Source organism: Rhinolophus hipposideros, assembly GCF_964194185.1.
Source record: "Rhinolophus hipposideros genome assembly, chromosome: 5".
Taxonomy (NCBI): Eukaryota; Metazoa; Chordata; class Mammalia; order Chiroptera; family Rhinolophidae; genus Rhinolophus; species Rhinolophus hipposideros.
The window spans coordinates 98274836-98299814 of record NC_138051.1 but is presented as its reverse complement, the minus strand read 5'-3'; the positions used below and the strand labels follow the sequence as shown (position 1 = coordinate 98299814).

Below are 24979 nucleotides of genomic sequence, written 5' to 3'. Positions count from 1 at the left end.
TTCAGGGCACTTACTTCCCAGAAACTGGCCAGACACGAGATTGCTATTGACAATGAGGAAAATCAGAGCCCGAATCAAATCTCAGCTGAGCAGACAGATGTGCAGAATTCGCTGTTACCATTAGCATTTTTTAACAGAGCAGTAGACTCCATGAGTTTGACAAAGGAAGAAAAACAAAAAGATAGCCAGAGACTCATTCTGGATAAACAGTTACCATTCTGTATTCATAACTCTACACCAGCAACAGCACCTCAAATAAGGCACAAGGTGGGGTCCTCTGCAAATTTACACACCATCATACCAATTATCCACGCTGCGTTTGTGCATGCGGTAAACACCTTGGATCCACACCACCTCTGTGCCTCCCACCCACCCCGACAGGGGTAAACCCCACCAAATGCAGAAAAGAACCCCTTTCTGTCGGAGAACCAGCCAGAACCTAAGCTGGCATTACACAGCAAAAACCTACGAGAACAAAAACCCAGCGGCAGACTGATGTAGAAAACCCAGAGCATACCTGAATTCTTCAAATGCGAACATGACCTAGACAGAGACAATTTCCTTAGATTGTCTGGTAGCCTTTTTGGTTTGGAGGACAACCATTTAGTCAGTCAGATGGTGCAAAGTGCAGGAAAAAGAGGCGGGGTTTCCACACCCCCCAAGATTCTGAAGTAAAAGGCTTTCTGCAGACAGGGGCCTGCAGCCGCCAGCTCTGCCAGCTGCTGACAGGCGGCAGCTAACAGGGGAGGCAGCACGAAAACCATGTGATCATTCCAGCAAGTCTGATTAATGCAGTGTATGCTTAGGCTCCAGGCTGGGAGCTGGATTAGTCCAGGGAAATAAGTGGAACCCCGGGAACGCCTGGGATCCTGGGTGAATCACAGAACACATCCCACCTCCACCCAGAATTCTGCAGGGGGGCAAAAGCAAAAAGGAATGAGAATGCAACCTGTTCTACTGCGGTCTTCCTGATTACCTCATCTTCCTGTGGCTGCTGCTGCTCTAATGACCAGGTATGACCGCCGTGGTCATTGAACATGGTGTAGTGATACCCAGCTACACTGTACTGAAAATTCTGCAGAATTCTGAATCTTACCCTTCCCTACAAGCATTACTTTATCACAAATGCATGAACTGCTTTGGAATCACTAAAGTCCCATTTTATGCCCACCTCTTTACCATGAACAACCTGACCTTCTAGGTCAATCGTGATGGCTGATCTCATTTATTCGGTTATTCATTTATTGAGTATCTAATAGGTACCAGGCTCTTATCAATTCCTTGATGTACAAAAATTGCTGTAATAATTTCAGAACAGAAGTTTAAAAAAAAAAAGAAACGAGATGTCAGCCAAAAAAGGGAAATGTTTACCAGTTTGTAAAGCCCAAGCTGGCAAGATCTGGCAAATGAGCTGCGACTGCATTCTGAACTTGCCATTAAGAAGAGTCTTTCTCATTTGGACTGCAAATCTGTATAAAACAAGGGAGGCAGATCTTGAATAAAAACCTGTGAGTCACTCTTGACTTTTTTCTCTCCCTCACACCACAAATATAATCACTAATTCTGATTCTACCTCAAAAAGGTTTCTCTGAATCTGACCCTTCCCCACACCCACACACGGCCTGAGCTCACACCTTCAGCATCAAGCCTCCAGCATTTCTCACTTGGTCTGCTGTATTAGCAACTGGTCTTTCCATCCCTTCTCTCAAAACCTGCCAGAGCAATTTTTCTAAATCTGATTTTCATGCCCCCTATTTGAACCCTGCATTAGTTCTCAATGCCCATAGGATTAAGTGAAAACGCCTCCGCCCAGCACACCGAATCTGACTTCTCCAACTCTTTCTTCCATTAAAACTCTTCACAAACCCCTGAATCCAGCCAGACAACCCCAGTTCCCTAAATATGCCAGGACCTCCTTTCTTTGGTCCATGGGCCAACTGCCCAGATTATCCCTTGCCCCCTACGTGACCTGCACCCTTCCAGGCAGCGCACACTGTTCCCTCGGCTCCGTCCCCAGAACCGTTAGCTGCTCGCTCTCCCTGCTGCCGGCGGCACTGCCAAACAGCGTGCTGCGCCCCATGCATCTGTGGTCCTTGAGGACGTGGGCTGCGGGAGACTGTTTCTGTATTCCCAGTGCTTGGTACAGAGTCTGACAGGTTTGCTGAATGAACCTCCTTCTGTCCAGCTTTCTACCAGGGAGAGTGACCTGGTTCTTGTATGAGGTGCTCTGGGATGACTGCACCCTCTTCTTACGTTACCTCTATCATGAAGAGAAGTGAGAGTCCAGAGCTTGCCGCAAAGAAATGAAGCGATCATGGCCAACTGAGGCGGACTGATTAGTGAGAAAGAAATTTTGGGGAACCCCATGGTCCCTCACACCAAACAGCAATCATCAACTAGGCGGATCCAGAACGTCTCCCACAGTATTCCGGACAAGTCTCTGCCTGAGACCTTCTAGTGGGCAGAATCATGGCACAACAGAAAACACAGGAGTCAGCCATTAAATAACCAGGCTGAAGTCCCAGCTCTGCCCCTGTGATGCCTGACAAGTGACGTAGTCTCGAGCCTTGGATTCCCCAGATGTACATCTGGAATAATGTGCACACTGCCCATGCCTCTGTCACAGGATGCTTGTAAGGACCCCACAAGGTGGGACAGTGGAGTTGTGAGTGGTCTTCATCATGTACACAGATTTTATAGGAACACTCTTCCTCCCCTTTGTTACTTCACAAGCCGGTCTCCCCAGGCAGAGCTGATAGCTGCCGGCTCTTCATGCTGAGGCCACCCGCCTCACTCAAGTGTTCTGTCTGCCCGTTCACTGGTTGCTTGTTTACTTTTGTTTTGTTTTTTTTTTGAGGGGAAGAGGAGCAAGGTATTGCTGTCCTGTGATTCTCAGGACAAGGGATGTGTGGATATGTGTATAAAATCACTGTCCTAAATCCTAAGTTAAAAAATAAAGCACTGGAGCTGACCTAAGTCTTAGGAAGAACAACTCACCCACACCAAATACAAATATATGATGTTTTTATTTATTAAACTACAGGTTTAGTTAGATGAGTGGGGATGGGGCAGCTGGTTATCAACCGGTTGCAAGCTTCCTGAGGGCAAGGAGACACTCAGTACTACGTGATGGGTTTGTTGGGTGGTAGAAAGGCCAAACCTCCATTCCTGGCACTCTTTGCAAGGTATGGAGAGGAGCAGCAGGGGTCTTAACTCCCAGCCGTCTGGCCCAGTGGGAACTGGCCTTTCCCCTGGCCACCAGGCAGGCCCAGCGTGACTGGCCTGGTGGGATGGAGAACCTCTGGACTTCGTGCCTTTCTCTACCAGTGACTCAAGAATCGCCTCTTTCAGGGCCATTCAGAAGGGAGAGCGCAGAGCGGACAGAAATGGTAAAAAATCTCCAAATCCTAGCACCAAGTGTATTTTAAACAGAATTTTATGAGATCCCCCAATTTACTAATAAGATACTGGATGCCAAAAGGTTAAGTAACCTGGCCAAGGTTATATTGCTGTTAAGTGGCAGAGCAATGACTTGGACCCAGGTCCAAGGTTTTGAACCTCTGTGCCCTCTGGGGGTCCCAATACCAATGATCCAACTGCCTCAGGCTGCCTCCCTGAGAGACTGCCAGGCAGCCTGTGCCTGAGACAGGGCTGGGACATGATCTCTCTCTGGGGTTCTTTCATCCAGCTGGACCCTGGCTAATCCCCAGATTTCATGGCCAGGCAAGAGACCACTAAGGGCTCCAGAGAGCCTCAGCTGCCCCAGGAAGGAAGGGCTGGAAACCTGAGTTGACATAGCTTCAGGACCAGGTTGGGAACTGGGTCTGCTTCCAAGGCTGGGTGCTCCCATGTGACCTCTTGATAACCGATAACACCAAAGTGTTAGGAATAGGGACATAAATAAGGGTCCCTGACTCCTGACCACTCCACACCTCACTCAATGGCACTTCTGTGACCACACAGTGCTGGAAAAAAAAGTCATCCCAGGTCGTCCACCAATGACTCAAGGCTCAGAGAAAGCATGTTCCTAGTCTGGGACTTCTGTGTTCTTTGTCACTTTCAAGGAACAGGCTAAATTTTCAGCCTTCTGTTTTCTAAAATACCACTTCCGTGGAAGGTAAAGCTGAAATGAACAGAAAATGGATCCAAGTAGCCAGTTCTGGCCAAAAGACTGAAGAGCCTGAGTCCCTGCTGCAGGGTCTCCTCTCTCCCCAGCAGGGACAGGCCCGGCCACAGTGCGCAGCCACCTGGCCTAAGTGACCTGGCAGCCCATCAGCGCCAGCACCCCGGGCCTCGCCACGCTGTCATCACACTCAGCCTCGTTAATCTGGATTCACTCCCTCCTTCTAGTCTCTCCTAAGCACCAAAACTTCCTGACTGGGCCCTGCTGCCATCTGGGCCTGGCCTGCTGCAGTTACTGGACATGTATGCTGGCATCTCCAGAAACAAACAGATACTGAACAAAAACATGACGGTGAACATGAGGTGTCCCCCGGCCCCTGACAACTGGGGAAGCTAAATGAGAAGGATGTTTGAAATCTATCTGAAACAGTGCCCTTAGCTTAACAGGTAGCCAAGTGCAGCAAGCAACCTCTTTCCCCATGAAACGGTCAATTTCCCAAAAAGGTGAACTTCGGACTTGTCGGTGCCAGATCCTCACCCCAGCTCTTTTGGAGGCTGACGGTTGGAGAGTGTCAAGTCCTGTGCACTTGCGGCCCCACAAGCAGTGTCTCCTCTCCCACTGTGTTAGGCTGTAGGCACACAGCCCTGATACGATGTATGTGCATCAAAAGAAAGACGGAGCAAACGAAAAGAGTCTAACGTTCCCATCAAGTAGAACAGAAACACTCTTCTGACACTTACAGAGGTGCACGCGCACTGCTGAGCTGCGCAGAGACAACTAGGAGGAGACTTAAATGCAAATCAGTTATAGTCACGACTAAAAATACGATTCTTTCCTCACGGCCCATCCGTGGGTTTTTCCAGCAAGCAGGAGGCCGAGTGGAGACAAGAGGCACTTGTAAGTGTCCTCACTGGAGCCTCACCTCCCGCACTCTAATTAAGACTCCCCTCACCTCCATCTTCCTGCCTGCCTTCCTCCCCCTCTTGCACACAGCCACCTGTCCTGGCACCTTCCAGCTGAAACCCGCAGAATGAAGTCTCGCCCCCAGCCTGGCATTCAGTTCCTCCACACACCTCCCACACGTGCCAACCAGATCCCCACTGACCCCGCACACTTACTCACGCCACCTCCCCTGTTCCAGAGCTTTCCTCCTTCCGCCTTCTCTCCACAGAGGTTGGGAAAGTGTGCTTCTGAATCCAGTTCAACTGTCAACCTGAGAAGCTTCGGGCAAATTCTTACCCGTGTAAGCCTCAGTGTCCTAATCCGAAGACGGGATCACAGCACATCTGGGGGTGCCCCAGAGATGAGCCCCTGGCACACATGGACCACCATCTACGGCAGTTAACACTGCGGCATATGCTTCAAAACTGCATCGAGTTCCCCTCCTAACACCAACCCCAGCCCATGGTGACCACCACAACTCCGGAATGCCTGACAGGCAATAGGCTTGTATTTTTAATCTCACATATCGCCCTGGGCTGAGGAGTAGCCATTGTCCATTACCTGTCTCAGGCCTCTAACCTGCTGAGAGTCGCTGAGGACAGGCACGGAGGGCACGGACAGAAGGTACCTTAGGAGTTTAGCTCCTTATAATCGTCATCTGAAATATACAAACAATCTAAGTAAAAACAGCATGTTTGCTATGCAAAAATACAGCTCCTAGAAAATCCATTCTAATTCTTGGCCTTCCCACCCCCAAATTCTTCTATTTTGAAATTATGGGAAGCCCACTAGCAGTGACCTTTGTTTTTAGTCCCTTTTAAGCCTTCCCAAGGCACAACACATTCCTGGGCACATAGTAGGTCTCTGGTCAAAACCTTTTTGAATTCAGTGAATGTGTTTTTATTCCAGTTGAATTAACATTTCCAAAAATTTTAAAACGCTTCTTGAATCAGTAAGAAATGTGTGAGTCCTACACTCTGAACTAAATCTTTCCCCCAAATTACATAATTCAACTGAACTTCTAAAGTGATATTTAACTTTAAAATAAGTTTTAAATTAAGCCATCCCTTACTTCTATTAACAAAAGCTACCCCCCAAAAGCGTTTTATCATAAAGCAAACACAATTACGACACATTTTCAGTCTACCCCTCACTACCCAAAAGTAGGAGTTCATCGGTAATTATTTTTGCATTCCTGGCTACACCAATGCCTCTCCCCAAATAAGCACTTTCTCAATATCTGTACCAGGTTATTGAAAATTATCCTTGCTTTCACTCAACCAACACTCGAAGAGTAACCAAGTGCTAGGTACCACTCAAGATGCTGCACAGAGCGCCCCGACTGCCACACCCCTTAGTTATGCGGTGCTTCCATTCTCATGGAGGAAGCCAGATGTGGAGTAAGAAAAAGATGATAACATAGGGCAATATGCCAGACAGTGCGTGGGGGCTACTAAGAGGTGATGACAGGAAAGGCCCCCTCAGGTAGTGACATTTAAGCTGAAATTTGACAAGCAGGGAACAGTTAGCAAACATCAGGGAAAGGTCACTGCAGGCAGAGAAGACAGTTGGCGCAAAGGCCCACGGTGACAAGTGTGGCAAAGGCCCACGGTGACAAGTGTGGCTTTCGTCCCTCTCATACAGTGTGGTCGGAACAGAGGAGGAACAGAGGGAGATGCAGACAGGGCTTTCTCACCCAGGAAAGCCACTGGAGAGTTTGATTTAGGGGGCAGTCACATGACCGGTTTTCATTTTAGAAGAAAAATGGAAGTGAGGAGACCAGTTAGACGCTGTTACAACACTCCAGGTAAGAGATGAGGGGTCTGGACTCAGAGGGCAGAGAAGACAAGAGAGAAGTTGATGGACTGTAGTTAGGTATGTTTTACAGATAGTCTTTCTCACAACTGAGTTGTTTCATGTGGTTCTTAGATTACTAGTAAAGCAGAGCAAAGGCGGAAAATATTCCAATAGAAATGCTAAGACCACCACCAGGACCATAAGCCAAAGAAGTGTAAGCTCCAGGAGTGAGCGGAAGACCTTGTCGCACCTTTATTACTCCATCCCAGGGCCTGGCAGCTGGAATTATTCATTAAATATCTGCTGAATTAATGAATCAGCACTTTGGAGATTTAGAGAGAAGATTTCATAAAAAGATGAAATTAGATTAAGTCAGCAGTCCTCTTTCTGGTGAGAGCATCAAATGAAGGGCAGATTATCCTTTGGAATGAACAAGTACAGCTGTTCCAATGTCACTCAGCTAGACAGAAATCTGCCAAGAAAATCTTACCAGGAACAGAGGGAGAACACGGAAGATAAAAGCACATAAGGCAAATTCATATATTCAATCCAGAACTTTTCCTTGGGCACCTGCTGTGTGTCCCGCACCGCTCTATCCCCGAGAGGGAGGGAGGTGGGAGCAGATTCACACTGCAGGCCTTGCCAGCAGTTAGCAGCAGACCACACACACTCAGAAAACTACAACGAAGAGTCAGCGATGGTGAATCTTCGCACCATGTGTGAAGCCGTCACACAGGGTTTTATAGTTCCTATGTTAGCATGTGGGTATTTTCCCGCTTCAACTCACTGTTCGTGTCAAGATCCTCTTGAATTCCGGTTCCATTATGCAGTTGCCATGAGCTGGGAGAGCGAAGAGTGGGGCTCCAGCCCCCGCTCCACTTCTTACCAGCTGCGTACCCTCCGGCAAGTCACTTTATCTGTCAGAGTCCAGAGTGTCAGCTTATTCACCTGCAAAACGTGGAGAATAATTCCTGCTCTGCTCCCTCACCAAGAAGCTGTGAGGGCCAAATACAATAGCAGGTGTGCCAGTACTTTGTAAACTGAAAGTGCTACGAAAATAAATAATTGTACTATTATTAACAACAAAAGAAATGACCCTTTTCTACTTTGTGCCCTCTGAGATCCTGATACGGCAGCAATTTTAAGTATTCATCCAGGCCATATCGCTACATGATCCATAAATACAACTTACTACCCAAGTGACCAAAACAGAATCTGGATAAAAACCCGTAACGATGGGAATTCAGGGCTAATTACTCAAACCCTACTCAGCCTAGCCACCTAAGACGCTTATCTCCTCAACAGGTACTCATTCTGTCAAAGTATAATTTTCAAAAAGCTAAAACGTAACTCTCATACAGATAAATATACAGTATAAGTGTCAAAGATTGATTTAACTCATTAAAGAGGGAAGCAGCAGGATGGCAAAGCTGGTTCAAAGGTAATACAAGAAACATACTATTAATATATGTATATATACATATAGTCAGTGGCGAAAGAATGCTGTGATAATCTTGCAAAGTTGGCTACAAAGCTGGTTAATGTAGTACAGAGCAATTAAACCATAACCTTGAGGTTATCTTTTCCACTAAACAGAAGTCAATTTTAGATCTCTACTGGACAAAAAATAATTTGTAACTTTACAATTTTCTACAAGTCAACATTTAACTCTACAAAGTAAGTCTTCTCCAAGAATGTCTTCTCAGATGGGCTTGCTAAACAACGCTTTTGAGTGATACTGAAAGGGCACACAATAATCTTTCTGCCTTTTCTCCAAGTTTTAGCTAATTTTCCTAAAATATCTGAACTTAGCTTACTATCCATTCCAATGCACGGGTTGATAACAAGTTCTTTCCTATCTGGTCCATTTTTGCTTCTGCCGCATTTACAGCTTCTTTATTTGTGAAAATCCTTCAAATGATTGAAGTCGATTCTAAACTATTGCTTAGTCTTCTTAGGTCAAATCATCCTGAAATTTGGGGGGGCCCTATTTTCCAGAACTTTCCAGCCTTCAGCGCTTCTTTGAATTATCTCCAACTATCACTTTGTGGGCCTCTTAAAGACGAGAATGGGACCGTCTGATTCACAGAGCCCCGTCGTCCAGGCTCTGGCTACTCTGAAGCAGTTTCCATATTAATTCCAATCTCCTAACTTCACAAACCCACCCTTATCCCTCCCCTTCTTTCCAATATACCAGCACTTGGAAGTCACAAACCAAACCCACAACAGAGGCACATATAAACCCCACCCACACTAACAGGCACAATAATATGAAGTCAGAAGAGATGTAATAAATCAGAGACTATCTTGTTCAGATCTGTATTTTCCACAAAGGCTAGGGAATTGGAATGAATAAACAAATTAATTAATTAAATGTTCGAAAGAACCGAAAGAATGGCTCCCAAAGGCTCCAGTATGTTAAGTGTTTCCCAAGAAGCTAAGTGAGGAGGGAAATTTCTGGGGACTAGTTCAGTGGGAGCCTTCAGAAATGGAGACGTAGTCCACCGGGCTGTGGCCTAACAAAACCCCCCAGACTGGGTGGCTTATAAACAGTGGCTATTTCTCACAGGCTGTAAGTCTGAGGGGCTGTAAGCCTGAGATCAGGCTGCCAGCGTGGTCAGGGGAGGGTTGTCTTCAGGTCAAGGACTTCTCAACTGCATCCTCACATGTGGGAAGGACCCGGGAGCGCTGTGAGGTCTCTTTTACAAGGGCACTAATCCCATTCACAGGGGTTCCACTTTTAAAACCTAATCACCCCAAAAGCTCCACCTCCTAAAACAATCCCATGGAGTTAGAATTCCAGTACGTGAATTTAGAGGGTGGTGGGGTAGGGAGACACAGCATTCCAACCATAGCAGAGACCAAATAAATGAACACTGGGACTTGCTGGCACCTACTGGCAAGGCAAGGATGACGATATTTGACTTTGAAAGTAGGGAAGTAGAGTGTAAATATGTACTTGTAAAATCGGACCACACAGGTCTGAAGGCACGTCTGAGGCCCCCAAAGACAGCAGCTGCCCCTCCCTGTGGTTTGAACACTAAGGTCTGGAGTCTAGGCACCAAGTCTCACCATGCAATCCCTTCCTAACCTACAACTGCACTGCAAAGCCCTAGACTAGAAAGGGAAGCCTTCATTTAACACATGTTCTCACAGGGGAAGGACCTAGAGCAAAGGCAGAGACAATGATAAAGAAAGTACATGAATACGTGCCTATGAGAGTTGTAATTTGAGAAATCCTGCTCTAGATAAATGTGTTTTATTCCCTCAAAAAGCTAGTTTTTCTTTTTTCTCACATTTTATTTCTGACAATCAGGCGTTCTCTATTTCTGATTTCGTACTAAAATGTACAAGGGGGTTTTTTTCCTCATCCAAAATAGCACTGCTTCTTCGTTTTCACTTGCAGGAGTCTGCAGCGGTGTTTATATCCCTCCTGACAAAAATCTCCTACACCCAGTGTATAACCGTCCTGCTTAAACGAACAGGTATGAAGACAACGGATTAAGGCCTGCCCGTGGATTGCTGATGCTGGGCTGGATTTGTTAGGTAGCAGATTGAATTTGGAGCGGCAGTTCTTTGGAAAAAAATGGATACTCACTAGCAGGAGAGAAATGAGCACTGGATGATTTTCTAAATCTCATTCTCAAACTATCCACTTCTCCTCTGATACTACCTTCCTCGGACCCCGCAGTAAATACTGAATAAAAGAAAGACAGAAAAAGAGAGGACGAAAAGGACACAGGATGGAATGAACCAAACTTTGAGCATCACTTTACTATATCAGAATATGGACTTTGAAGGGTTTAATAGATTTCATTAATGTGGTAAGTGACCTAAGAAAAATGCCAGTCGGATCTCCTCAAGAAGGAGAAAAACATAGCACCTTGGGTCACACCACTACTGTCAAAGCTGAAATCAGAACTGAAGTCTGTTAATTTCTAATTTAAGTGCTTTTCCTTTGTGCCAGTGGCTCTCAAGAGTGGGGTCCACAAGCAGTATCATTATACCCAGCAATCCCCCCAGGGAATTCTGATGGTGTTCAAGTTCAAGAACCACTGGCTGCTCTAACAACACCAAGTGATTCTGCCCCTCAGGGGACAGTTGCACTCTTTGGAGACAATTTTAGCTATCACAACTCGGGGTAGGGGGTGCTCCTGGGGGGTAGAGGCCAGGGATGTTGCTAAACATCCTACTATGTACAGGACAGTCCTCCATAACAGAATTATCTGGCCCAAAACGTCAACAGTGGCAAGGTGGTAAAACACTGTTCCGTACCTACTATGCTCTCTCTCTAAAAAGTGTCTATCCCTTTGAGTTGGAGGTTTAGCTCTCTTTCATAACTGCACCTTCTCCAGCTGCGTCCCCAACTGGTGTGCCTCCATAAGGTAAGGTGAGCTGGCATCTGGACCCCGTGGCCAGAGCCCCAGCCCCCGAGGCAGGTCACTCCCACTGCAGGCAGCTAAATCCAACTCCTGCGAGTGGCACACAAATTATCATTTCCCATGAGTGCCAGGATGTGATTCAAGGTTAAAGATCAGTGGCGGACGGGTGGCTCAGCTGGCTGGAGTGCAGGCTCTCAACCACAAGGTTGCTGGTTCGACTCCTCGGCTCCTGCAAGCGATGGTGGGCTGCGCCCCCTGCAACTAACAACGGCAACTGGACCTGGAGCTGAGCCGCGCCCTCCACAACTAAGACTGAAAGGACAACAGCTTGACTTGGAAAAAGTCTCGGAAGTACACACTGTTCCCCAATAAAGTCCTGTTCCCCTTTCTCAGTTAAAAAAAAGAATACAGATACTCATTAAAAAAAATATTAAAGATCAGCACTGATCTTAAAAAAAAACCAAAACAATTCAGAGCCACTCCCAGTAATGGCGAACTAGGTTTTGTAGATCGCTGCTCCTGGTGAAAAAAACAAACAAACAAAAAATCCAGGTAAAACAGCTAAAAAACAAACAACTAATACTTCCAAACGCATCAAAGTGCTGTAGATGGTAAGGAATTTCTAGGCTAAAACTGAAGAGAATGTAAAAAGGGTCTGAGAAGGCAAATGAGCGTAGAAGTCCATTTCTGGCCCCGAGGGCATTTGCTGATCCCAGGAAATACAAACTTTCATGCTGCTGGCCTCACAGGGTAACACACACCCTCTCAAAGTGCTCCCTTCTTCACAGTGAGCGGAAGGGCTCCACAGACACCTCCCAGGAAGCAGTCCATGGCCCCTCAGTGAGGAACTCCCACTAGCACCCCAGCCACCACTCCACATGAAGGGCTAACATTCATTGCACTGTTCTTATGGCCCCCGTACCGCTCTGCTCTTGACCTGTACCCATTAACTTAATCCTGGGGGGCGTGGCAAAGAGTTAGGTTCTTCTCTTTTTCCCATTTTACAGATGGGAACCTGAGGCACAGAGATGAAATAATTTCCCCAGGATTGCAGTTCAAAAGTCGCAGAGCTGATCACACTCAAAAGCAGCCTGCCTGACTCCAGAGTCTGCTCTTAACAACCACAGAACAAGTGAAAACCAAAACGCCACAAAGATGTTGATTTCAGTCAGCAATAAACTAAATAAATACCAATCAACAGGGGATTGGTCAAATAAAGTACAGCGCACACCAAGAGTCATTATAAAAATAGTCCTACGTTAACTGCACAGACATTACTACAGCTGAGTAAAAATATTAGAGGATTATTACAAATTGTGAATTACCATTGTATAATAGACAACTCTACAAATCAGACAGAAAAGCAAGTTACACAGAAGCACATCCAGTGCGTCTCATTTAGGCACCATTATGTACAACACAGCCTTGCAGTTCCAAGCTCGGTCTTCACATTCAGAGAGCTGACCACTACTTGACCTTGGGCAAATTACTTCAGTGTTCTGAGCATCAGTTTCCTTCGGAGTAATATGCGGGAACGTGATGATCTCACGGGGTTCTGGTGAGAATCGAATGATATAAGGCACGTGCAGCGGCTCAGCCCAGAGCCACTTCAGGATCGCTCACTGCACACAGCTGTTCATTATTATTATGCTTTTGTATGTGTACATCGGTGCATAAAGACGTGTGTGGAAGCATGTAGCTGAGATGCTAACTGCTTATGTCCAGGGCACTGACATCCCTGGTCATTTGCATTTTATTTTCTTCTACTTTTCTATATTGCTGAATTTTTACAATGAACGGGTATAATTTTTATAAAAACAGTAATACCATTTTATATATAGCTCTCCAGCAAACAGACAGTATACAATATGAACACTCTCTATTCTAATAGCGTTAATGGATAGGTGATACCTCAAATTAGAGACCCAGGAGACGTATAAAGGGCAAGCTGGCGAGAGTGAGTTCCTAGGCCGGGAATATTACCAGGCATATAATAAATATTTGTTGAATGAATGAAGAAGGAATAAATGAATTGAGATGCTCCTGGACTTACGATGGGGTTACAGCCAGATAAACCCATTATAAGTTGGAAATACCGGAGGTCAAAAATGCATTTAATAGCTTAGTTGTCCTTGAACACGCTCAGAGCCAACAGCTGGGCAAAATCATCTAACACAATGAATATACTGCAGAGTATCGGTTGTTTACCCTCGAGATCCCCTGGGTGACTGGGAGCTGCCTAGCATCGCGATAGCCTGGGAAAAACCTATATCTATATCTATAGCCTGGGAAAAACCAAAATTCAAAACTCAAAGTATGGTTTCTACTGAACGTGTATAACTTTTGCATCATTGCAACGTCAAAAATCCAAGTGGAACCACCGTAAGTCAGGGACCGTCTGTACAGTGCAGCAGTATTGAGTGTGGGAGCCAAACACAGCTGGATTTCAACATCAGCTGTCGCTTCCTAGTTGTTGACGTTGAACCATTTATTTGAACACCTCTGATCTTCAGTTTCCTCATCTATGAAACGGATTCATAAGACTATCGTATGGATTAATGGAGATAGTAAAAGTGAAAGCAGTTTGCATTTAGCAAAAGTTCAGTAAAAGCTAGTTTTTCTTTCCCCTGGTCCCAGGTTTGCCAATGACAAGCTTTGTGACACTGGACAAATTCTTTCTCTGAGCCTCAATTTTCTCTCCTATAAAATGAGCGTAATATTCACCGATCTTTTGGGATGCTATGATGATTACATGACAGCTTTCTGTATAGTATAAGGTACTATACAAATGGGCAGACTTACTACCATTATTATGAGAGTTTTTTGGGTCAGTTTATTTTACAGCCACTGGGCTCCAATAAACTCAACTTAGGTGGCCTTTAAAATTTGACAAACACGCGGATTTTATTAATTAGTACTAACTTACTGACCTTCATGAGCCTTCCCAGAATAGCCTGATGCCTGTCTGTCTGGAAATAAGGTCTCCCTTGACCTGACTGCAATCACTGCCTCCCGAGAAACCCTGGTCTAGCTTAGCCCACTGTTCTGACTGCCCAGCACAGCATGCGGCATCTGGCACAAGCTGGGAGCTGTGATCTCAGTTTTGTTCTCCTAACGATAAAGATGGGAACTCCTGCTTCTTTCTACAGTTAGGAGGAAGTGCTAACCTACCTGGGGTACCACCAGCTGAACCCTTACACAACTGGCACGTCCATGCACCCAGTGCATAGCACCTTAAGACAGGTAACATTTCCAGAATCCTTAAAGCATTTCTCGCACATCGTCTTCTATGACCAAATAATCAGCTGCCATGGCAGGCAAGGCCGGGGTTATTGCCCCCACTTTACAGAGGAGAAAGTACGGAGCCAAGAGGTTAAGGGAACTTGATCAAGTCACAGCTTGCGTGGCTAACCATGCTTGATAACAGAAAGAACTATAGATAGTACTTTCCTGGAAAAGGTCAGGAGGGAGGGAAAATAAAGCTGTGCCTTCAACTCTTCAGTAGGGCCAGCGGCTGACACCTGGGAGTAGAGTCTGGAGTTTACGTACATCAGGATCAGGTCTCCTTAATGTGAGAGCCAAAACCAGGAGACATTTAAGTTCATGGTCTCACGTGACTTAGTTCTGCCCTAATTTCGATGTCCAGCAGCCTGAGTCAGAAAGATCAACAGAACCACAGGCTACCAAAAGGGAAGGGCCCTTGACATCGTTTAGTTCAATCGCTTCCTGTCACAAATAGATGAAGGTGACGAGGCTCGGAGGAGGGAAATGATTCACCAGGACCACCCGTGAGCTCGGGCAGTGCCAGGCCTAGACAGGCTCCCCAGAATCCAAGCCCAGTTTCTCTTCAGCCCCTTCCTCAAACGACCGACTTCAAAAGGATCTTCACTGACAACTCCGCTCCCACCCCCACTCTCAATACCTTCCACGTCCTAATTCTTTCCTCTCTCAGAATCAAAGACACGCATCCTGGTCATTGGACACTGAGCAAATACCCAAGGCCCAACTGTGGCAGTAAAACGCCCCAATCTCCTGACTTTTACTACATAAAGGACGAGCCGATATGCTGATTAATACGTACAGGACCGCCATCAGCCTGCCCTTTAGGCAAGAATAACAGCTGACGAAAGAAACTGAATTGTGACGACTAAACATCTATATTATCCTTCCCTTCTGGCTTCTTAACTTCCTCAAAGCTTGAAACTCTCAACAAATATTTGCTGGTGCTTATGATGTAATGATGGGAATATAATCGGTGCTGTCCAACAAGGCAGCTACCAGCCACGTGTGGCTGCTGACCATGTGACATGTGGCATTACAATCAGGAGGAATATCATATGCAAAGAAGATGTAAAGGTAGGTTCCTTATAATAAGGAGAACAGGGGAAATTAATATGAAGAGGCAGAGAGGCCAGCTCACGCAAGACTTTACATACTGTGCTAAGGAGTCATAGCTTTATCCAGGAAGACACAGAAATATCCCAAAGAAACTTAGGAGGAGAATATTAACTCAGACTTGAGTATTAACAGTTTAACAAAGTATAGAGAAAACATTTTAAGAGGTGGAGTACAAAAGTGAAATGTAATTATGGAATTTTAATAATGACGAAGATCTGACTTAAATCCAGCTCTGGAGAGAAGGGGACACACAAAAGGGATTTTAAGGAGGAAAAAATTTAATGACACATGTCCACCTGGACATGGGGGCAGGAAATTAAATGATTCCATCAAGTCTCCAGGTTTCCATTTTGGGTCACAGTGTGCCTCTCACTGAGAATGAGGATTCTGGAAGAAGACAAGTCTGAAAAGAAAAGCCGTGAGTTCAGTTGTTTTTTTTTTTTTAAATAGATTTATTGAGAAACAGATTTTTATTCCATAAAATTCACCCATTTAAAGTATACAGTTCAATGATTTGTTTTCAGTGTGTTCACAATGCGATATGAGCATCACTGCAATCTAATTTTACGTTTTCATCATCCTCAAAAGAAACCCATACGCGGTAGCAGCCACTCCTCCCATTCTCACCCCTCCCTCCAACAACTACCAGTCTACTTTCTGTCTCTATGGATTTGCCTTTTTTGGACATTTAATATAAGTGGAATCATATAATACGTGGTCTTTTTGTGATTGGTTTTGTGCACTTGGCATAACGTTTTCAAGGTTCATCCATGTTGTGTCAATATCAGTACTGCATTCCTTTTTATTGCTGAATAATGTTCCACTGTCTGGATATACCGCATTTTGTTTATCCATTTATGAATGGCATAGATTTTTGGGTTATTGTTTGGAATTATGAACAGTGCTCCTATGAACATTCACGTGTAAGTTTTGTGTGGATATACGTTTCAGTTTGTCTCAGGCATATTTCAGTTTGTCTCAGGCATATGCCTAGGAGTGGAAATGGGGAAACATACGGAAACTATGTTTAACATTTTGAAGAACTGCCAAACTGTTTTCCACAGTGGCTTTTTACATTCTTCCAGCAGTGTCTGAGGTTCCAAAGACATTTATACCACATGGCCACTTACCCAGTCCAGTGTGTGGAGGTTTTCCACATCCTCACCAACATTTGTTATTATCTGTTGTTTTTATTCCAGCCATCCCAATGCGTGTGAGGTGGTATCTCATTCTGGTTTTGGTTTGCATTTCCTCATGTCTAATGAAGCTGGGCACCTTTTCATGTGCTTATTGGCCATTTAGGTATCTTCTTTGAAGAAGTGTCCATTTAAATCACTTCCCATTTTTTAAATTGGGTTATTTGTCTTTTATTATTGACTTGTAAGAGTTCTTTATATATTCTAGATATAAGTCCCTTATCAGATACATGATTTGCAAATATCTTCTCCCATTCTATGAATTGTCTTGTCACTTTCTCACAGTAGTTTGCAGCACTCAGTTTTTAATTTTGATGAAATCCAATTTATTGTTTTCTTTTATCATTTGTATTTCGGTATCATTCCTAAGAAACCACTGCGTAAACCAAAGCCATGAAGATTTACTCTTATGTCTTGTCCTATAAGAGATTTAACGCTTTAGCTCTTAAGTTCATAACCTATTTTGAATTAACTTTTTTATATGGTGTGAGACAGGGATCCAACTTCATTCTTTTGAATGTGGATATTCAATCGTCCCAGCATTTGTTGAAAGGCTATCTTCCTCTGACAAATGGCATCCTTGTCAAAAACCAACTGCTCATAAATATAGTGGTAGAGAGTCCAGTTTTAGGCATGCTGAACTTGAGGTCACTTGCGCTCTATTTCCTTGGGACTAAGCTACATGTGTAGAAAACCATGTCTTCTACTCATAGCCCAGGAACCAGCAGCGTGAACTCAATAGATATCAGATGAAGGATTATCCATCGGTGTGACTGGCAATTGTGCAGCCTCGTCACCCAGACTTGGACACTCTGAAGCAGCCCACTCTGCTCTCATGAAGGACGAGCTGCTTCTCTTTCTAGTGATGCTCTTCTATTTGAGACTCTTTCCTTCATCTGATTCACTCTGCTGCTTACAGTTCTGTCGTGCATGGCGCCACAAATTGAGAAAAGCATTTTCCTTCTTCTCAGGAAAGTGTTTATACACAGTACCCTAAAGCTGCTCAGTTAGAAATCTCAGCTGGTACAGAAACCAATGCCAGTGGACACATCTGATATTATCTGTCCATAGGCACAGAGGCTCCAAGGTGTGATGTGCTTCTGTTTTGTACAGAGTTTCATTTATGTGCCAGGCTCAACATCTTTCCGTGTTCAAGCCAAAGTTAGAGAATTAAAAATTTTAAATTGTAATGGATTTTAGTGGGACAAAACTCAGTGAAAGGAGGCCCTCAAAATCATGAATAACTGGAAGAATTGAGGACATTTAATTAAGGCAAGACTTTCTGAAGACCATGGTCTTCAAGCAACAGAAAAGCCAACTGGAAGAAAGAATAAACCATTTCAAAGAAGTGCAACAGGGGAGAACCAGAACAGAAGACAACATCCCCTAGCCCAGCCCACTGCAAACACACACACACACACACACACACACTCTCAACTGTGTTGTTCATACCTCTCTCCTGCCTCTTTCATCTCCGATGCCCTGTGCTCCCCTTCTGGGCTGTCTACTCCTTAAGGCCCATCTCTGGCTCATGTCTGTAGCCCCACCCCTAACCTCAGTGTCTTGCATGTGTCTCATTACTTGCATATCTTTCAAGTAAAAATTTAAGCAGGTATGATACATGAAAACAGACAATAAGGAGTAATCATGTATTTATAATACAGAGATGTATCACTTTTAAAAATTCATTTACTGTAGTAAATTTTTTAAATGGTATTAAAGTATTCACTTTTGCTGAAATTATGTTTACATTAAACATTTAACACTACCTTTATTGTGCGAAATGACATCCACATGTGTTAGCACTGCCTAACCAATCACAAGGTCATTTGTCTCAGAGGTAAAAAAGGCACAAGGTCAGAGCACTGACCTCCAGGGGCTCTTCTAGCGGAAAGGTCTAAAAGCCTATGAGCAGCACTCCCGTTTTCTCTCCTGTCCCAACCTCACAGCTACGCACCATGGGATTAAGCAAAATGTTTCTAACTGTGCAAATATACCTGAGGACAGGTGGCAGACACGCTTGTTCACACTTGTCCACTGCAGACAAACTACAAACACTCTCGTCTGGAGTCTGAGTCAGCCTCTAAAAGCTGGGGTGGCTGGGGTAAGCGAGCAAAGGGGCAACACAATTTATTTCCTTAAAACACACTACTCATAGTTCTTTTAAAATCCAAGTCTGATGATTTCATTATGGCTATTCCCACTGTCTAAGCTTTCTTCTATGTTTTTGATTTGTCTTCTCATAGATCTGATCATTTGACTGTATATGAAAACTCTAGAGATAATCTGAAGCTCCTCCAGAGAGGATTTCCTTTTGCTCTGACAGGCAGGTAGGTCAGGGTAAAAACAACGCCAGGACACCTTACTATAACCAGATACTGAGATGATTCAGAGCAGTACTCCAGCTCCTGAGGGGGCCCCTCTACTTCTGGCTCAACACAGCCCTTACGAAAACCCCTACTTGGCAGTCTCTGAACACGTCTTTGTCTCCCCAGTCCCATGAATGTGCCTAAAGCTCTAACCATTTTCTCTGTTGACAACTGCTTCAAGGGGCAAACGGCGCCGAAAGCCAGGCTCACCTGTCCATCTTCTCCCAAGTCCGCTCTGCAAACATTTTCTGCTGTATAGCTCTCCTATGCCTTCAAACTGACTTTCTTTTTCTTTTTTTAAAAAAAATTTTTTTAATTGGGGAATATTGTGGAACACTGTGTTTTTCCAGGACGCATCAGCTCCAAGTCAAGTTGGTGTCCTCCAATCTAGTTGTGGAGGGCGCAGCCCACCATCCCTTGCGGGAATTGAACCGGCAATCCTGTCAGTAAGAGCTCACGCTGCAACCAACTGAGCCATCCAGCAGCCCCGACTTTCTTTTTTATCTTCTCTCGTTTTATCTTCTCTTCTCTTGCACATTCTCTTGTTCTTAACAGAACTGGCCCAAATAAACTCACAAACCCCTGTCAGAAACAGAACCCCCAAATCCAACACAACTTTAGTTTAAAACCAAACCAGACGGCAACTTTCTAACACAAAGCACTCATAATTTCATTCAAGTTTCATTCTAGTTTCTCTCCACAACTTTTGCAGTTTTGAGATTTGATTCTTTCTCAGGAAACTACCCAAATCAAGACTGGAGGAAGCACTTTGGAGTGTGGGAAAACAGATTTGGAATTACTGTTGACTAATGGAAACCCTACAATCCCAGTTAAGATAAAGCATTAATCAAAAGTAATGTCATCACGCATTCCAATGTAACATGGTTTATCGCTGGAATTGGGGGTGTGGAGCTCGGCACACAGCGGACACACACAGAATGTGAGCCCCCTGTGCCCTCGCCTCCTGCTCCTCTGTCCCCCACCCCCACCTGCCTGACAATGAACACGGGCTGCAATTTCAGCCCAGTCCAGTTACCTCACCACAGATTCTAAAGCTCACTTCCAAGTTCTTGCTGTACTGAGTGAGGGGAGCTAAGGTCAAGGTCACAAATGTGGACAACACACGAGTCAAGGCAACAACTGCTCTTGCCTACCTTTGTCCATACTAAAGGGGCAAATATACATGGAGGAGAGTGAAAACAAGAACTGAGACATAAGAAACAGAGCTTCATGGCCCTATTACCCCATTACCTGTGCCCCAGCAAGTGACCTCCAGAGTCTCGTTATCTCATCTGCGAAATGAGGGCCCCACACATTCACTACCCAGTAAACACCGACTGAGCACACAGCACGTTCCAGGTGCACCGCGAGGTGTCAGGGCTACAGTGCTGAGGGAACCAGCCTGGGCCTGAACCCAGGACCAGCTCGGCAGTCCTCAGCGCTGGCTGCACAGTTAATGACCTAGACACTTTAAAAAGACAAAACTGAACTAAACAACTCCACCAGACTCGTGGAATCTCTGAGGTAGGGCCCCAGCATTGGGGGGATGACGAGGATGAGGGCCTTTTCAAGTGTTTCTGATGCCAGTAAGGGTTAAAAACCACTGGACTTGGAGGATTTCTAAGTTTCTGAGACTCACGTTCTATGGTTTTACAAATGAGTCTTTTTTTACAGGTCAAAAACCTCCAAAACAAACTGGTTTCAATAATAATTCAGGGGGAGGGTGTCTAAGGGTAGAGGGGGCCCTGCGGTGCTAACAATCCTATCCTGAAAAGTCATACTGCCTGTACGTGCTCTCGTCTCACTCCTGCCTCCTTGGATTCAAGTTCAAAAGCCACAGGCATCATGTCACAAATGAGAATTCTCCTAAGGGACGTCTAGATGCCTGAATCATACCTTCCTGGATTTCTTCCTTTGGGTTAAAACACTATTTCCCAAACTTTGGTCATTCATGATTTCTGTCACGTCTGTTTAACATAAATGCTATATTACCTAATCTTTTTCTTTAAAATCAACTCACTAGAACAATAAGAGAATACTAGCCCTACTGAATATTAAAGCATATTTAATTAAAAGTGAGGTATTGGCACATGAAGAAATACAGACCAATGGAACACAACTGAAAATTCAGAAATAGGTCAAATTAATTAAATATGACAAAAGACAGCATCTCAAAACACCGGGAGAAATTGAAATTTTAGTAACTGGTACTAGGATTACTGAAAAATCGGGAAAAATATAAAATTGGGTTCAGCCTCAAACCATATATAATTCCAAATGGATCAGAGATGTAAATGTTTGAAAAAACAAAGAAAAAAGAAAAAAATTATGTATACAAGTACTAGAAAAAACATAGGTGAATTCAACCTAGGCGTGTAGAAAACTTTAGATATTACTGAAAATCAAGAAGCAATGAGTGAAAAGACTGAAGAAAACTCTGTTTACTTCCCATTCAGTAACAATATACACAAACTCACCTGCATTAAGAACTTCTGTACCACTTCAGCTCCTCTTGCCTCACCTGTCTCTTATCCCAGTCACCTGTGAGGCAACCAGTTTGCCCTGGCTTCGACCTGCTTCCCAGCCCTGCTGCATGGGCTCTGCTTCTGCCCTAGATGTGCCACGGCAGCCCGCTCGGTACCCACACGTGACCACCTGTGGGTTCTGGCACAATCCTTTGTCATATGAAGACAGCAGCTACTGGACACATGCTTCGCCCTTTCTCCTCCTAATATCAGCCTACTCCATGATGAATGCTCATACTGGCTCTCCCTCCTTCCATTTCACTCCCCTCCCCTAATTCCTGCTCCCAGAAGTCACGTCCCCTTCAAAACTCCCCTCACACGAGCCTTTGTCTCAGGTATAGCTTTCTGGGCAACCCAATTAAAATACCACGCAGTTGATGCATTATTTTTTTAATACACATAAAAATACTTAATTATTCAAATTTAAAACACACTCATCAGGAGAAGCATAACTCCCTACTCTCAAAGCGTGGGCTGTGAATAGTGACTTTCTTGAAGAGAGGACAGTAAGAAAAGGAGAATGAAAGTGACTTGACAATGATGAAACCTGACAAACATTACTTCAGCCAGGTGATCAAGGTCAACATCAGCGTCATAAATCCAGTAGTATCTACACTTTATATGTGATGAAATGGCACTTTATGGCTGTGATCTTCCTCCCTAAAACTTATAACCCCAATCGAATCATGAGAAAAACATAAGAGACATTCCAGTAGAAATTCCAGTAGAGGGGCATCCTACAATAAACCTAACCAGTACTCCTCAAAACAGTCAAAGTCATCAAAAGTAAGGAAAGTCTGAAAAAGTATCACAGCCCAGGGAGTCTAAGGAGATATAACTAACTGCAGTTTGGTGTCCTGATCCTGGAACAGGAAAAGGACATTAGGGGAGAACAGAAAACCTGAATAAACTATGGACTTGAGTTAATACTAATGTATCATTATTAGTTCATTAAATATAAAAAATGTACCATGAATGTACCACTTAAGTAGCAGGGGAAACTGTGTATACGTGGGAGGGGTATGGGAACTGTGTATTATCTGCTCAATTTTTCGGTAACTCTAAAATTGTTCTGAAATATAAAGTCTATTAATAAAAAGATAAAAAAGGAGTTTTAAAAAGCATTCCTCCCTTCCTGGCCGCGGGGATTGGACCTGCATTTTGAAAGGCCATATACACAGTGATTCCTACGCACACTGAAGTTTAAGGACCATCCAGGACATTGAGAGCTATCGTGCATAATGTCCTTACAAAGAAATAACAGAAAAATAAATCCCTCCACACATCCACAAACATATTATGTCTCATGGCAGCAGTACGGAAACAACAGACGCAAGTGCTGTCACCCCAGGAATGCATTGATTCACTAAGCACATAATGAAAGAGCTTTCATCTTGGATGTCAGCTTCAACCTTTTGGGGGTGGTTGCCTGGAATGTCGTATCTGGAAGGCCCCATGCCAAGCGGAATGAATGGCATGATTTACTGTCCATTTTAGGTACTGGTGCCAGTGTCAGTACTTATGCAGCAAGTACCAAGTGCCAGGCAGTGCTAAGCTCTAGGGATGCCACAGAGATCCACAGAGCACAATCCTTTAGGAAGTGTAGGAGGAAAACGTAAGTAAGTACAAATATAAAGAGCTACAGAAGAGGAAATATGAGATGCCATAGCGGCAAATAACCAGGAAGGACCCTCAGCCAGGCCAGGAGACAAAAACTGCCTCCCGGACGAAGTAGCATTTAAACAAAGATTTCAAGGCTAAGAAGTTAGCAAGGTGAAGAGGAAAAGGAAGTAGTCAGACTTTGGTCAATTCATGAATTAGTCCATCAGATCTTTTTTGGCTTAAGAATTTGGGGCAAGAGAATGGAGAAGAGCAGCTCAGAGCAATAGACACAGCTCCACGAAGAGAGCCCAGAGAAGAGGGCGGGTCCCAGGTAACGCTGAGGGTGCTGGAAGCTTGTAAGGAAGGGGTGCAGGGCAAATACAGCTAGCACTGGGGGAAAGGACTGGGGAGGGTGTGTAAGAGGTTTCCACAAGCAAGCTCTTGTAAGAAGTTGCCCATTGTCTCTAAAGATACTCGGAAACCACCTGTCTTTAGAGGTCTACAAAGGCGAGTCTGTCTTACTACAGGACGAGAAACACACCTTGGCTAGTGTTTCCCTTTTTGCCAGGGCTTCCATGAATTCCATAGATAAACGTGTTACTGCAGTAACACATCTCATTTTTCTGGTAAAATTATCTCTACCCTAAAAGAGCATGCCCCCTGTTTTTCTAACTTCAATAGTTCTATTTTGTGTCTTTTAGAGAGAATGTCCCTGAATCTTTTTTAGATGTTGAAACATCAATAGCAATTGTGGTTTCCAAACCAAGAAATTACCACAGATGGTAGATGATAGGTTATATAATGATCTGACAAAAGGGCAGACTACTTGAAATCAGAATCGTCCCGCATTTTCCAGGGTTTGTCTTCCTCACAGATAGAATAAATTGTGGGAGGGAAGGTAGATAACGAACCACTGCTGAACATATACGGGAAGAACTTTTTACGGGTTCCCATGTGATCCTCACAAAACCCTGGGAAGCTCTTCTGTAAAGCTCTCAAGACACATTTTGCCAAGTATCTTTAGACACAGTGGACAAGTTCCCTTACAAGAGCTTGGTTTTGGAAGCCTCTTACACACCTTCTCATTTATGTTTGAGAAATGGAGGCTCATAAAGGTTAAGTAATCAGCTCGACGACAGTTGGCTGGTTAGGAGTGGCTCTGGGGCGGAACCCAGGTCTGCCTGATTCCAAAATCCGACCTGTTTAGAATACAGGGGGCTACATGTGACCTAACTCAAAATTTAGAAACAAACAAAAACTTCATTCACAGCTACATTAACCCCAAAGCGAGGAGTTGAAGGTGTCTCTCACACAGCCTTGAAGACAGACAGTCCGTGTTCACACACAGCAGCTACAGAGGACTCGGGAAAGGGCTCCCTCCACTGGTGAGCAGATGGAGCCGTGCCATTCCTTCCTTCGGATTCCTTCCCAGGTCTTCCTTTGCTTTTTTCGGGGGGTGAGGGAGGAACCTCCAAATTAAGACCAGAAATAAACTTCCTTTCATGAACTTTATCTCTTTCTCTCTTCTTTGTTTAAAATTAACATTCGTATAATATGTATTGATAGCTTTAAAAATGTTTACACCCTTTGGTGTCAGTAATAATACCATTTTGCTAATTTATCTTATTAAAATAATCAGAGACGC

General features: G+C 44.4%; 1 protein-coding gene across 4 annotated transcripts in view; it reads right to left on the bottom strand.

Moving 5' to 3' along the window:
• The window catches only part of EVL (Enah/Vasp-like), a 139383-nt gene that overhangs the window by 107600 nt on the left and 6804 nt on the right, over nucleotides 1-24979 (bottom strand). The window contains exon 1 of one of the 4 annotated variants that reach the window (XM_081048436.1): nucleotides 518-717. The exons of 2 other annotated variants lie outside the window; for them this stretch is intronic. In XM_081048436.1, coding sequence (XP_080904562.1) covers nucleotides 518-540 — 23 coding nt within the window. In that variant the 5' untranslated portion in view covers nucleotides 541-717. Of the gene's footprint in view, nucleotides 1-517; nucleotides 718-24979 lie in introns of those variants that run through there. One more of the 4 variants, XM_081048439.1, reaches the window with a different exon arrangement.